Here is a 16,533-nt window from a genome sequence, read left to right on the forward strand (position 1 = left end):
CTGGGTCTACATACATTCATAATGCATCAACTGTTGTTGATTTTATGCAATTTTATTGGTTTATTTCAAAAATGACATCAAACTTAAATATGATTGGGGTTACAGAAAGATGCATGAGGGATGCATGTAAAGCTACATTAAAAATTGACAGAAAAACAATTTTCTTTTGTATAAAAATAAGTAACAACTGTCATATATTCTCTCTTTGGTCTACTATGACTGTTATAATGAATAAATCCCTGTATACTAAGTTTTTATGTTGAATTGTTGGTAGATTTATTGTAATTGATGTCTAATGTAGAAGATATATTTGAAGTTTTATGACATATTGCCAAAAATGAGTGCGCGAATTTATTCTAATATAATATATTTTCTAATATAATATATACAATCTAATAGATTACAGGGTGTCCTATGTAATAGATTGCAAAATTTTCCCCAATTTCAAAAATATATCAAACATGTATCAAACAAATCCTATATTTTTCAGAGTTTTATCTAGATTTTATAAAAAAATATACACTAATGTTAGTTTCAAGCTAGTTCAACAGTTAAGTTAGTTTCCCAAATTTTGTTAAAACTGTTAAAATTAAAATGCATGTGTTACATATACCTGAAATCAAAAAAAAAGTGTTCCAATGATAAAAAAGATAGTTTATACTAATACTAATAGACTAATAGCTGTAACATTTGACAGTGTGACTTCTGACATTTTGGTTATACCAAAATCTCCAAAAATATAAATGTTATGGCCTGGCTAAAAGTGGGACAAAATAATATGCTGACACTGTACAGGGACATAACTTTAAGTGGCTCATTCAGTTTACAATTTTCCTTTTTCTATTTGAAGATAGTAAAAGGATTTTTCAATACAATTTTACCTAGAACGTCAAATTTGACAGATACGTTGCCAACTTGATTTTTTTTAAATGTAAAAACCCCCACATTTTTTAAATAGCTTCTAAGTCCCACTAGTCAACTCGCATACCCAACAATGTTGCCATGTCCCACAAATATAGAACTTTTTTATTTTTTTACAGCTGTTTTTATTTTTTTTTATCTATTTACAGCTGTCGGGAATAGCAATCAAAACATGTTTTGATTGCGTTGGTTCGTCTCTGGGTTAAGTTTTTATTTTTGTTTAGATTGCATTCGAAATACCCGACCGATTATCGTTTATGCGCGAAATTAAGGGACAACAAACGGCAACATTTTTGGGTATGCGAGTTGACTAGTAGGACGTAGAAGCTAGTCATATTTTAGCGTCATCCAGTAGAAAATTGAGCTCATTCCAAAAAAATATTGTTAGGTTTACAATTACACTTCTGTTTTTGATATACAGGGGGTTGAAAAATTAAATTTTTAAAAAAGATGGCGTCGTATCTGTTAAATTTGACGTTATAAAAATTTGCAGGTAGAAAATCGGCACCCTCGCTTAAAATTCCATTGAAAAATCCTATTACTATCTCAATATGAAATAGGAAAATTGTAAAAATGATGTCTCTTAAAATGATGTCCCTGTACATGAAATATTACAATTTTATATGTATTATACATATTGTATGATCTGAATCAACAATTATGCAACTCGCAAACATTACAATTAAATTGACTTTGTCAGGAATATAACTTCAGTCTCCGTTTTCAATTCTACTTTAAATATTTTTATACTGTATATTAGGGTGTCCATTATTTTCCAAGTTGATTTTTTTTTGCTGCCGCCCTCTGAAGTTTTAGTTTTTGGTCTAAAAAAACTTATACAACGTAAACAAGCTCTTAATTTTTAATTTAAATCGTGCCGGAATCATGATACTTTTCTCATTTAAGTAACATGGGATTTTCTGACATTTTGCATTTAATTTTTTATCTCCACAGCAAATGAATCTACAGCTTCGACAAAGACATATTCTAATACAAAATTTTACGCTCTATAAAAAAGGTCTCTTTGGTTTTTTCCATAAAAACATTCCTTTAAAAGTTTTTCGCGGTCAAATTTTTGCACATAGTTTATAATCAAATTTTTCTATCATTCACTGCAAATTTTAATTGCGCCTTTTGATTTTGACTAAAAAAGGAGAGCCATACTTTTTTCAATAAAGCAATACTTCTTTCCCAACTTTAATATGGAAAACTAATATTGCGCCATCTATGATCAATTGATCAAAACTATAATTTAAGGTAATTGTTTCATTGCCTTTCAGTGTTCATAAATATGTATGTCAATTGAAAAGAATGAACAAATTTCGAGTGGTTTTTATCTTAAATATTACTTGTATCAAATTAATTAAACTAATTTAATTAATTAATAATTTAATTTTATTAATTAATTTAATTTTCTTAATTAATGATTTAATTTAATTTAATTAATGATTTAATTTAATTAATTAATAATTTAATTTAATTAATTCGATACAAGTAATATTTAAGATAAAAAAACACTCGAAATGTGTTCATTCTTTTCAATTGACACACATATTTAGGCAATGAATGAGTGGGAGGGGGGTTAATCACTTCGACCTTACAGATCCATTGTGTCCTAGGCAATGAAACAATAACCTTAAATTATAGTTTTGATCAATTGATCATAGATGTATTAGATATTAGTTTTCCATATTAAGGTTGGTAAAGAAATATTGTTTTATTGAAAAACTGAATAAAGAAATATTGTTTTTTTAGTCAGAATCAAAAGGCGCAATTAAAATTTGCAGTGAATGATTAATTATAAACTATGTGCATAACTTTGACCGCGAATAACTTTTAAAGGAATCTTTTTATGGAAAAAACCAAAGAGACCTTTTGTAGAGCGTAAAATTTTGTATTGGAATGTGTCTTTGTCGAAGCTGTAGGTTCATTTGCTTTGGAGATAAAAAATTAAATGTAAAAGGTCAGAAAATCGCATGCTATTTAAATGGTAAAATTATCATGATTCCGGCATGGTTTAAATTAAAAATTAAGAGCTTGTACCAAACCAAATACAAAACAAAATAATACAAATATTTTCTATAACTATGAACTTTCAAATCTCGCCACACCTTACCAGTTTTTTCAAAAAATCCTCCAAAAAATCGTGTGTGCGCTATGTGCGGATATTTGACGTGAAACTGCTTACTAACAGCTATTAAGTTGGAGGATTTTAAGGACATGTTTGAAAAAGTGTAGTTTGAAATGTTGAAGAAGTAATGAATTAAAAAAAAATAGTTTTATTACGTGTAAAATGTAGTTTTTACGTGTAAAAAATAGTTTTTTCGTTTAAAAAATAGTTTTTACGTTTAAAAAATAGTTTTTACGTTTCAAAAATAGTTTTTACGTTTAAAAAATAGTTTTTACGTTTAAAAAATAGTTTTTACGTGTAACAAATAGTTTTTACGTTTAAAAAATAGTTTTCTTGTTTAAAAAATAGTTTTTACGTTTAAAAAATAGTTTTTACGTGTAACAAATAGTTTTTACGTTTAAAAAATAGTTTTTTTGTTTAAAAAATAGTTTTTTTGTTTAAAAAATAGTTTTTACGTGTAAAAAATAGTTGTTACGTTTAAAAAATAGTTTTTTTGTTTAAAAAATAGTTTTTACGTTTAAAAAATAGTTTTCTTGTTTAAAAAATAGTTCTTACGTTTAAAAAATAGTTTTTACGTGTAACAAATAGTTTTTACGTTTAAAAAATAGTTTTTTTGTTTAAAAAATAGTTTTTACGTGTAAAAAATAGTTGTTACGTTTAAAAAATAGTTTTTACGTTTAACAAATAGTTTTTACGCTTAAAAAATAGTTTTTACGTTTAAAAAAATAGTTTTTACGTTTAACAAATAGTTTTTACGCTTAAAAAATAGTTTTTACGTTTAAAAAAATAGTTTTTACGTTTAAAAAATAGTATTTACGTTTAAAAAATAGTTTTTACGTGTAACAAATAGTTTTTACGTTTAAAAAATAGTTTTTTTGTTTAAAAAATAGTTTTTACATTTAAAAAATAGTTTTTACGTGTAACAAATATTTTTACGTTGAACTAATAGTTTTTTACGTGTAACAAATAATTTTTTATACTTAAAAAATAGTTTTTCTCTTTTTACGGATAGTTTTTTACGTGTAACAAATAGTTTTATATGCGTAAAATGAAACATTAATAAATAATTTGATTCTCTTTCACAAAATTTGTATAAAAATATCAATATATTTGATAAACACGTGGACTGCTCACAAATACACGCCGCATCACTAAGTCGTAGGCTGTCCTTACCACTTTTCGTTTTTTTTTCACTTTAAAAATGCTTCACGTAATTTATGAACGCCCGCTTAAGAAATCAGCGTAAACTAGGTCTACACTTTTTTCATTTTTGATCAGGACATTGTCGAAGAATCGGAAGACGAGCGTTTCGACGACATGTCGGACTCGGCCCCGCCCATAGAACTGCCTCCCTGCGAACTGAACCGCCTGGAAGAAATCAGCGACCTCATCAGCAACTGCCTGCGGACGCCCATTCGAAAGGAGAAGCTGGCCGCGGCCCTGGCCTCCGTCATCGACAACGAGGGCTACATCCGCAAACTGATCAACCTGTTCCACATGTGCGAGGACCTGGACAACACCGAGCGACTCTACCACCTGTACGACATCTTCAAGAACATATTCCTGCTGAATAAAAACGTTTTGTTCGAGACTATGTTCAGCGACGACTTAATATTCGACGTGGTGGGTTGTCTGGAGTATGATCCGTCGTCTCCTACCCCGAAACGTCACAGGGAATACTTGAAGCAACAGGCTAAGTTTCGCGAGGTGATACCCATTAAAAACGCGGAACTCTTGGCGAAGATCCACCAGACCTTTCGGGTCCAGTATATACAGGACGTGGTACTGCCTACTCCATCGGTTTTTGAGGAAAACATGCTCTCCACGTTGAGCAGTTTTATATTTTTCAACAAGGTCGAAATTGTATCGTTGGTTCAGGAAGACGAGAAGTTCCTTACTGAGCTCTTCACTATGCTGACTGATCCAAGCACGCCGGACACTAAGAGAAGGGATTTGGTGTTGTTTTTAAAAGAGTTTTGTAATTATTCTCAGAACTTGCAGCCGCAAGCCAAGGAGTCGTTCTATAAGACTTTGACGTCGTTGGGGATATTGCCCGCTCTGGAAATCACGCTGGCCATGGAGGATCAGAAGACCAAAACGGCCTCCATCGATATTCTGACTTATATCGTGGAGTATTCGCCGTCGGTGGTCAGAGAGTATACGTTGCAGCAAGCCAGTAACACTGATGAGGTAAGCGTAAGTATATTGTTTTGAATGGTTATTTGAGTTTATTAATTTCATTCACTAAAAATGGATTTTCATGCGTCAGATATCCAACGTTATGATATTAAGTTTATAGGTTGAATTTAAAGACTTTGATTAATTAGAAAATTCCGTAGTTTTTAAATTTGTAGCATTTTTATGCTTCCGTTTTTCAGATAATACAAATCGCAATTTCAATCAAACCATCCCAATTGGTCACAACCATAGATTTAGTAAGAACAGATATCACATTGTGCATTTTAACCCGATCAAACAACCGGAGGTTGACTACGTACTGTAAAAACCAACTGAAATAGAGAAGGCGACATTGCCACATCTCAAATTTGCGCCTATCTACTTAGTTTGATTTGCAGAAAAGGTGACTTTAAAACCTTCACCGGATATCAATAAATCTCAATTTCTTAAAAATTGCTACTTCTCAAAATTTCCCATTAAAAAATAGACCATATATCCCATATAAAATAAAATAATTGAAAGATCGGGCTACGGAAAATCACACAAATTTTCGGAAAAATTTTGACACCTGCACTGACACAGGCACACAATCGTCAATTAAAAAAAACTACTATTTTAGTATTTTAAATATTTTAATAAACCCAAAATTGGCACAGTATTTATAAGGTGAAGTTATAAAAATTTGGAAGAACTAATAATGCACTGACGCACACAAAAATCAAACGAATACTAAATTTCGTTTATCAAAAGCATTCGATAGTCGTGGCTCAACGATAACCATTTAGTTGCACGGCGAGGTTGTCACATATGCTTTAGTATACAAATGAATGAATGATTTTATTCGAATAAAACCATTCGATAGTTGAAGTCATTCATTCAGTAACCATTCGATAGTCTAATTCATTCGATAGTTCCCATCGCTACTAAAAGGGGTTTTAAAAAGAACAATGTTTACAAGCAGACCTGCAAGGTCCCAAAAAACTCGTAATATAAAACTAAAAGTCGAAAACGAATAATAACATTGTCAGGAAAAACATAGTCATCCCAATGGCGAGTATGTTTATGGTTGGCAACAATACATTTAAAATAATCGCATCAACGGATGACGCATGCATGAAAATCCAAAAATTTAAAACACGTGAATTTCAATAATTTATTTTTTGAATTCTTCACTAGGATCAAATTCTGCTTAACATCATCATTGAACAAATGATCTGTGATTCCGACCCAGAATTAGGCGGCGCTGTCCAGTTGATGGGCGTGCTCAGGATATTACTGGACCCGGAAAATATGCTCGCCTCGGTGAACAAATCGGAAAAGACGGACTTTTTAAACTTTTTTTACAAACATAGTGTTCAAATTTTAATAGGTAAGTAACGTTTATTTATCTTTCAAGGGAAATTGTGAAAAGAAAAGACATCCCTGTGTAGAGGGTGTCCCATTTTTGTGTGTTTTGCAGAGTTTTTCATTTGAGAAGATCATTTTCAAATTCGCCCTGTGTTCCAGGAACTAAGAAGGCTAGGAAAATCTGTGGGTAGCATCTTTAGTTTCATAAAAAAGTAGCAAAGTGATGTGAAAACCGCATTTTTGTTTCTGTATTCATGAACGAGAAATTCCATAAAACCCATAAAAAACGGGACAGCCTGTACAATAGTAGTTATTTTATTACGATTATTATTAGTTCCCAGTAATAATTAGTACGCAGAAAGAAAAAAATCGTGGGTGTTTGGGAAGGCTCGAAAGAAAACAATGTTTTTGCTACGTTTCGCGACTTTATTGTATTTACATTATTGTCGTTTCTTCAGGCACTATAGGAGAAGCAGTTTTTTAAAAAATATCAAAATAAAATTAACTGGCCACTTACCCAAAACATATTAATCCATATTTGGCCTAAAAACATTCATGGCGATTCCAACCGCCAACATGTGGTATTCCGTATGTGGCTTGGTGTTGGCGGTTGGAATCGCCATGAATGTTTTTAGGCAAAATATGGATTAATATCACAGATTAGACAGATTATAAACTTTGTTTTTTCTTTATTGTTTTTCCTGGTTCCAATTTTCAGAATCGGACACTAGTCAGGTTACTAGTTTGCGCCCATAGCACGCCCACTTATGGCCTCTAAAATTGTGCACAGCGCCTGACCGGCACAGTTATTAGAGAGATATCGAAAAACCGAATAGCGTCATTTACGCGTACCTTATCATGGTTACGATATGCGCGAGTCAATGTTTAACGCAACACCCGCTACTAACGTTACCGCCTGTCGTAATGTGCGGATCAATTACACCAAGCGCTATTTCTGAATAACGTTTAAAAATTGCTTAAATGGGCATGTGCTGGTATTTGACAACCGGGGCCGGCCGGCGAGTTCTATTATTTTAGGTTATGTTTGAATTGTTTTGAATTATTACTTTAGTTTTATTAGGTAATTTGATATTTAAGTAGCTGGGATTAGTTTTAATTAAATAAATATGGCCCAAAATATGGATTCCACCTCTTCCCATATTAAAGAACCTATAAAGAGGGTTAGGTTTACAGCAGATGACGACTTAGCCCTTCTAAGAGAATTTGTTGCTTGTTGCCCTAAACCCACTGGCAGACGTTGAACAATAAAGCACTGGAAATAAGCACTTTAGCCCTTTAGTTTTAAAATACCTAGTAAACAAAACAATTTCAAAGTTTTAAATTCAAAGTTAGGTTAAGTTTAAATAGCGGACGCGACGCGAACAGAATTATTTCCGATCCAATAACTATAAATGAAGAGAGTTAATACCACCTCACATAAAGGAAATAACACCTGGCCTTATTAACGACCATGCACGCTATTCGGTTTAGCGATATCTCTCTATGACGCTGTTTATTGTTATTTTTTACGCGAGTTTATTTTTGCGCACAGGAAATTGGGCTCGTTTGCACATCGTCATAAAAAACAATTTTTGTACCACGAATTAGGGATAAGATTTTTATCTGTATACATATAGTATACCTAATCTGTGTTAATATGTTTTGGGTAAGTGGCCAGTTAATTTTATTTTGATATTTTTAAAAAAAAATGCTTCTCCTATAGTGCCTGAAAAAGCGACAATAAAGTCGCGAAACGTCGCAAAAACATTGTTACCTTTCGAGCCTTCCCAAACACCCACGATTTTTTTCTTTCTGCGTAGTAGTTATTTTTTACGAAAATTTTCAAAAAGAAATTTTGTATTTAAGCTAAGTTATATTTTTTTCAGCGCCTCTGTTAGATAATACAATAAACGATACGCCACAAAAAGAAGACTACCGGAGCGTCCAATTATTGGGACTTATTTTGGAACTGTTGTCGTTCTGTGTGGAACATCATACCTACCACATCAAGAACTGCATCTTGAACAAAGACCTGCTGCGCCGGATATTGGTTCTGATGAAGTCAACGCACAAGTTTCTTGTTCTTTGTGCATTGAGGTACCACATTTTTGTTTACACTTTGATTCCAATATTTTCCCATGTAAATTTTAATGGGGTCAATTATTGGCTTCCCTAATTATTTTAGAGAATAATTATATTTAGGTTTATTGAAGAGCACTAAAACCCACATTCAAAAGAATAACTTTAGATATTTTTGATTAGACCGTTTACTAATAAAATATTCCTCCTTTCTTATGGCCCTGTATTTACTTATGAGCACCAGTCAAGGTAAAAGATAACTGTCAAATGAAGTTGTCATTTCAGAAATTTATCTATTTAGTGCTTTGAATAAGAAGATTAAGGAAGGAGCATATCAAAAATCTTAGGTACACCGCGATTGGCCTCAAATATGGCCGACTTAAATTCCGGTTTATCAGTGTCGTTCTAATTTTATTTAAAAAATGTAAAACTATGATTTAGGGTAGACGTGGGGTAGACTCAATAATTTGTTGTTTTATTTTACGTTGTGAATAAATGTTGGTAGTTATTAAAATTGTTACGTTAATTCTAATAAAAATAGATAAGTTATAATAAGTATTTATTACCACAAACATCCGATACGCTACTGAAGCAAGTAAGTCAAATTAACGTATCTAAATTCTTTGACATCTAATCTTTGACAAGTAATAAATAAAAGCTAAAATGCAAGAAAAATATATAATTTAGTTAATTTAAGTGAATTTCATAAATGATCGGTTTACTACACGTATGTATATTATATAGTCACTTACTAGCGAAAAGTTGTTCCGTTATTTCACTCAATTTTTGCCGAGATCTACCGCATGCTACACAACCAACTATTTTAGAGTCTTTTTCGATAAATCGCGATAGTGTCACTATTAATTTAAGTTCTGCCACAATTTCCATCTAGATTTACTACTTTTATACAACTATCAGTAGTAGAATAAATAATAAATAACATAAAATAAGCTCCGTGAAGACTGACAAATCCACAAAATTTCAAATCAAATTCAAATGTGTCAAATGCATCGTCAAACAGAACTGTCAAGGATCCCCACCCTAGAGTGCTTTTATGGCGCCTTTTCCGCCCACCATGCATGAATACATGGATAGCATTATGCTCCTTCCTTAGTCTTCTTATTCAAAGATTTAGTGCTTTATTATTATTATTATTAGAAACTCATACCTACATCGAAAATATTAGCCATGAATTACACTACCGAAGAAAAAGTATTGATGAATAAATGGTATTATCAAGGAAATAGTTATCAAAAGGTGTCGGACATATTTGCTGCTCTGTATCCGAATAGACTGATACCTGGAAAATCTACAATCGCAAGGAATATCCAGAGATTTGAGACCAAAGGTACCCTAATAAATAACTGCAGATGTGAAGCAAGGCAGGAACAAAGAGAAGATGCAAGAAATGATACCGACTTGGAAGTTTAATTATACGTGGAAGAGAACGATCAGCACAAGGAAACTTGAGGATGAAATAGGAATAGATCACACTACAGCGTTTTGAATTTTGAAACGACATAAATACTATTCCTTCAAATATGAAAAGCACCAAGAACTACGAGATGGGGACGAAATACGGCGGCAGGCGTTTTGTTTTGATATGATGGAAAGAGCAAACACAGATAGGGAATTTTTTAAAAACATATGTTTCACTGACAAATGCACGTTTACCTTAAATAATGAACCCAGTGTTCAAAATTATCGATATTGGAACAAAGAAAACCAACACAGGTTTGTCGAAACAAGGACGCAATATCCACAGAAAGTAAATGTTTGGGCAGGGATATTCGGACACAATATTATCGGGCCATTATTTCTTACGCGAAAATTAAATGCAGAATATTATTTGGAACTACTCGAAAATCATATTTTACCTGCTTTACATGATGCCGCTAGGGAAAATCAGGAAGTTTGGTACCAAATGGATGGCTGCCCGGCACATAACGGAAACGTTATTGGCCTAAATCATACAGTAAATTGGCCAGCAAGGTCTCCTGATATTTCGCCAAATGATTTCTTTCTCTGGGGCTATTCAAAAAACAGGATATACAAGGATAAAATATACCCAAATCTAGACGATTTAAAAAATATTTCTGCCGAATGCAATAGATTTCAGTTTACCAACTAGCGAATGTAAGAAGAGAATTTTATAATCGCCTGGGTTATTGTCTAGCAGTCGATGGAGGAATATTTGAACATCTTCTTAAACCCTAAAGTTCTAACAATTTAATAGTACCTAAATTAATAAGTTATTGAATATTGTAATAATACTATAATTAACCTTGTAATTGATTACTTTATTTTACTTTAATTCATATTAATTTGTATTTATAAATACATCTTTAAGATTTCCGATGTAGGAATGAGTTTTCAATAATAATAAAGCACTAAATAGGTAAATTTCTGAAATGATAACTTCATTTGACAGTTATCTTTTACCTTGATTGGTGCTCATAAGTAAATATAGGGGCCATAAGAAAGGAGAAATATTTAAAAAGAAATCGGCGATACCTCGTAAACAAGCTAATCAAAAATATCTAAAGTTATTCTTTTGAATGTGGGTTTTAGTGCTCTTCAATAAACCTAAATAGAATTATTCTCTAAATATAAATATACCCACAAATATAATAAAAAATAGTATTTTCTACTTAAAAGACATACTTTGTTACATAATAATAGTATAGATATATAATAGTAGTAGAGATACAATAATAATAGTTTTAGATATGGGATAATAGTTTTAGATATGGGATATTTCCAGAGCAGTTAAAATTATCTTTAATAAAGCCATTATATAAAAAAGGTGACGTAGAGTCATTGACAAATTATAGACCCATCAGTTTGCTTCCGGGTTTCTCAAAAATATTTGAGTTGGCTATGTGTTCTAGGGCTAAAGACTTTATGTATTCTTGCGGACTATTCAATACATTTCAACATGGGTACATCAAAGGGAGATCCACACAAACAGCTATCTTTCAGTTTACAGGTAGGATACTGGACTTATTAGAAGACAACAAAAGAGCTTTAGGTATGTTCTTGGATTTATCCAAGGCATATGACTCATTAAATATAGGTTTTCTTCTAACCAAATTAGAAAGATATGGGATTAGGGGAAATGCCTTGCAACTATTTAAGTCGTACCTTAGTAATCGCAGGCAAAGAGTAATAATCCAAAAAGGAATCAATTCTGCTAAGTCTAGTATTTTGGAAAATAACTTGGGTGTTCCTCAAGGTAGTATAGTCGGACCTTTTCTTTTTATTGTATATATCAATGATCTAAGTAACATTCTGCCTAATGTAGACAGAAGTATTATAAATTATGCAGATGACACTAACATGCTGATAGGAGGGGAAGACAATACAGATATTTTGAGTAAGGGTATAAAAATGTTTGAGGCAGCAAATAAATGGTTTTTGGGAAATAAACTTTTATTAAACAAAGAAAAAACCAATGTAGTAGTTTTTAGTACAAAACAGAATAGAGCAGAAAAAGTCACTAATATAAATCTAATAAACTGGATCTTTCAATTGCAACAAATACGCAGTTCTTAGGAATTTGTATTGACGAGTTCTTGGATTGGACTGACCATATTAACAAGTTATCATTGAAATTGAACAAAATTGCCTATGCGATTAGAGTCATAAGTCAGTACATGAACAGAAATACATTAAAGATAATATATTTTGCGAATTTTGAATCTGTAATTAGATATGGAATTATTTTCTGGGGTGGGTGTTCTGTTACTGAAAATTTAGAAAAAATCTTTATTTGTCAAAAGAGAGTAATAAGGTTAATTTATAACATGGCTTCTAAAGATTCTTGTAGGAATGTGTTTAAAATTAATAGTCTATTAACAGTGTATGGTCTGTACATATACGAGTGCATCCTTTTTTTATTTAACAATAAGTCAATTTTTAAAAAACATTCACAGAATCATAACTATAATACAAGGACACTCAATTTTGATTTTCCAGTCCACAGACTTACACTAACAGAAAAAGGTGCATATTACATGTGCATAAAATGTTTTAACAAATTACCGAGGGAAATTAAATGCATTCAAATCAACAGAGTATTTAAGAAAAAAGTTAGAAAATTGTTAATTAACTTAGAACCATATTCATTAAGTGATTATTTGAATTAAAATAATATAGGGTTACATTGTTGTATTTGACGTCATTTCATTTTGTGTTCATTTATATTATATAGTATTTTTAATACCCATTTAGAATAACACCATCCTTATTTATTATTAATAAATCAGTTGAAACAAAAAATTACCAACAAAAATGAACGTCGATTACTAATAATTTGTTAGATGTCACGTTTTTGAAGTTACGTTTCATGGTAATGTCATAACGCAAAATAAGATATAAAAATGCGATATTCTGATGAATCCAAAAAACTTATGCTTAATGTAGTAAACTATTTTCAAAACGATTTAGGATCTCGATTTAAGGCAATTCAAAAAGCGTCCGAAGCACTAAAAGTCCCAGAATGCACATTATATAATCTAGAAAAACCAAACAGAGCTACAGATTTCGAATTTAGAAGAAATATGTCTGCAAGCGTTTCCCGGAGCAAAATCCGAATTACTAAGAATACCCTACATTGTTTGAGGGAAGTAATTTACAAAATGTATGCGCGAAAGGAAAATCACAGTAGAAACTATTTTCCTGCAATTTATCGAAGAGTCTCCAGAAACTAAGATTTCCAAAAGTTCGTTATATTTGGGAATTAAAAAAATGGGTTTTCATTTCAAAAAACCGGATGGAAGAAAACAGTTATTGGAAATGCCTGGAATCAGATTAAAAAGAATATTATTTTTGAACAAATACCATGCTGCTAAAAGCGAAAAGCTTTTTACACCTGTTTTTCTGGATGAGACATGGATTTTTAGTAAAAGCGGGGATAGAAGAATGTGGCAAGATGGTACTAAACACAGTGATTTTAAAAAAACTGGAAGTGGGACGCGATATGTAATTGTTCATGCCGGTAATAAAAATGGTTTTGTGGTAAATGCATCGCTAATTTTTAAATGCAATAAAAAAACAGGTAATTACCATGACAACATGAACACCGAAAATTTTGAAAACTGGTTTAAAAAGCAACTAATTGTAAACTTGGAAGAACCATCGTTAATTATAATGGATAACGCAACGTACCACAGTCGCCTGGATGAAGAAATCCCAAGAAAAAGTTAGAGCAAAACACGCATGTTAGAATGGCTCAAAAAGAAGAATATTCCTTTTCCAGATCACATTTTAAAGGATGCTGTTTGGAATATAATTGAAAAGCAAGTTTTTCCGGAAAAAAATTATCATTTAGATAAATACGCTGCCGAGCATGGTCATTGTGTTCTCAGGCTACCACCCTACCATTGCCATTTTAATGCCATCGAAATGGTATGGTCTGAAACTAAAAGGCATTATACCAAGCTATTATGAAAACTGCAGGGTCACCTACTGAAGTGTTAAAAGTATGGAATGACGTTGTAAATAATGTACCGGAGCAACACTGGCAGAATTACATAAAACATACAGAGAAAATTATTTCTGAAGCATGGGAAGTAGAAAACAAACTGGATCTACTAAACATCGAACCTATGGTGATCTCTGTATCCAATGAATCCGATGATGAACTATCACTTTCCGAAAGTTATTCTGATTTAGAAAATAATTAAACTTAGCCTTTAAGATCACGTTGTCATTTTTTTTAAATCTAGAATTTGTACTTAAACGAGCCCTTAAATAAATATTATTACTGCTTGCTCGACTTCTTGTTATATTATTTATTATACTTTTAGTACTTCAGACGCTTTTTGAATTGCCTTAAATCGAGATCCTAAATCGTTTTGAATATAGTTTACTACATTAAGCATAAGTATAAGCCTTAAATCGAGATCTTAAATAATATAGGTATTTTTTTAAGAAAACTCGGTATCTAGTTAATAAAACAATATTTTTAAAATTAGTGCGCTTCTTTTATATTTTTTTTATTACGTCAACATCTTTAGAATTTCATAAAATTAATTTTTATTATTATAAACCGCCACTGATAATATGAAATTTCAAGTCACTCCGCCAATGCAATAACAAATATGTCAAGCATTTGACATGACAAAGGTCATAACCTAATTTTTTTCATGCGGGTTTAGATGGTGCAAGAAGCCGCATACGTTAAGTTACTAAAACGGCTGGTACCTCTAAATAGGTATTAAAAATACTATATTTGTATATTTGAAACATACTCTGAAATAAAGTATATATTATTATTATTGATTGGTGCTCATAAGTAAATACAGGGCCATAAGAAAGGAGAAATATTTAAAAAGAAATCGGCGATAACTCGTAAACAAGCTAATCAAAAATATCTAAAGTTATTCTTTTGACTGTGGGTTTTAGTGCTCTTCAATAAACCTATATAGAATTATTCTCTAAAATAATTAGGGAAGCCAATAATTGACCCCATTAAAATTTACATGGGATTTCCTATGTCCCGTCCGACGGACATGCGACATCCGGTATAGATTTAGTCTAGAATTAATCTTTGCGGAACCGAGTGCCTTTAGCGCTGCTTGACTGTCTGTGAAGATGACAACTGAACGATGTTTGATTCGTTGCAGGTTTATGCGCAAACTGGTCGCCCTCAAGGACGAGTTTTACAACCGGTACATAATCAAGGGCAACCTGTTCGCGCCCGTCGTGGACGCCTTCATCCACAACAACGGCAGGTACAACCTGCTCGACTCGGCCATTATCGAAATGTTCGAGTTCATCAAACTGGAGGACATTAAAACGTTGTGCTCGCACGTGGTCGAGAACTACGGTCGACTGCTGGACAAGTTCTGTTACGTGCAAACGTTCAAAGCGCTGAAACTGCGGTACGACCAGCACCAGGACAAGATGAAGGAGCGAAGCGACGGGTAAGTGCAACACTTAAGGCGGGTTCTCACTTGTCAGTTTCGCTGACGCAGTCTGACTGATTCATTATCAATGAAAAATAAAAATCAACGATTGTATTCACACGTTTCATGTTTTGCTACATTCAGTATTCAGTTGGTCCAAACATTTTAACGTGGTGATTTCGCAGACATGAAAATGGTTAAAACAAAATTGAAACCAGGTGTTCGCGAAGTTTGTTTACAATTAGCAAATGAATTACAGAATATTCTGGTGAATCAGAAAAGAAGAAAACGTTTTTTTAAAGCAGATACGTCTACAAGAAACCGTTGACGTTCTATTTTAACAGAACGTCAACGGTTTCTTGTAGACGTATCTGCTTTAAAAAAAGCGTGTTCTCATAATAGTTTGAATTTAAATATTTTAAATAGTTTTTTTTTCTTTATTCTTTGAATTTTTTTGCTTCCGACGATAGACTTTCCGAAACGTTAAGCATTTTTTTCTTTGTTAAGCCAATTTGTATAACTGTAAACATAACTTCTTATAAGCAGTGTCCGTTTAGGTTTAACGCAGAAGTGTTTACAAAAAATAACTATTTTATTTTGTAGATTTTCTTGCAGTGCAGTGGCGAAATACCCATAAAGGATTTTTTTGGAGATATACATTAAAATAATTAATTAACTTTAACTTGTAAACTGAACAAATCACGAAAATGTAGTTCTCACGCTTCAGTTTCTATTCATTATTCGATAATGATCAGTCAAAAATGAAAAAAGTAGAACTGGTTTTCACTTTAACTGAAAGTACGAATTTACTGATCATTTAACATGAAAATGTGTTCTGACGTTCATTATTTGTTCAGCATCACTGAATCAGTCAGACTGCGTCAGCGAAACTGACAAGTGAGAACCCGCCTTTATGTAAAACAAGGCTGGCGTTTTGTTTGTCTTTCTTTTCTATATATTTATTAA

General features: G+C 32.1%; 1 protein-coding gene across 5 annotated transcripts in view; it reads left to right on the top strand.

Annotated features, from left to right (window-relative positions):
- Positions 1-16,533, top strand: part of LOC115890441 (serine/threonine-protein phosphatase 4 regulatory subunit 3) — a 40,627-nt gene that overhangs the window by 991 nt on the left and 23,103 nt on the right. For 3 of the 5 annotated variants that reach the window (XM_030910665.1, XM_030910668.1, XM_030910666.1), the window contains exons 3-6: positions 4,331-5,248; positions 6,407-6,599; positions 8,464-8,674; positions 15,286-15,585. In XM_030910665.1, coding sequence (XP_030766525.1) covers positions 4,331-5,248; positions 6,407-6,599; positions 8,464-8,674; positions 15,286-15,585 — 1,622 coding nt within the window. The remainder of the gene's footprint in view (positions 1-4,330; positions 5,249-6,406; positions 6,600-8,463; positions 8,675-15,285; positions 15,586-16,533) is intronic. The other 2 variants (XM_030910667.1, XM_030910669.1) reach the window with 1 other exon arrangement.

This window comes from Sitophilus oryzae, unplaced genomic scaffold (assembly GCF_002938485.1).
Source record: "Sitophilus oryzae breed Bouriz unplaced genomic scaffold, Soryzae_2.0 scaffold_864_pilon_pilon, whole genome shotgun sequence".
NCBI classification, from domain to species: Eukaryota; Metazoa; Arthropoda; class Insecta; order Coleoptera; family Curculionidae; genus Sitophilus; species Sitophilus oryzae.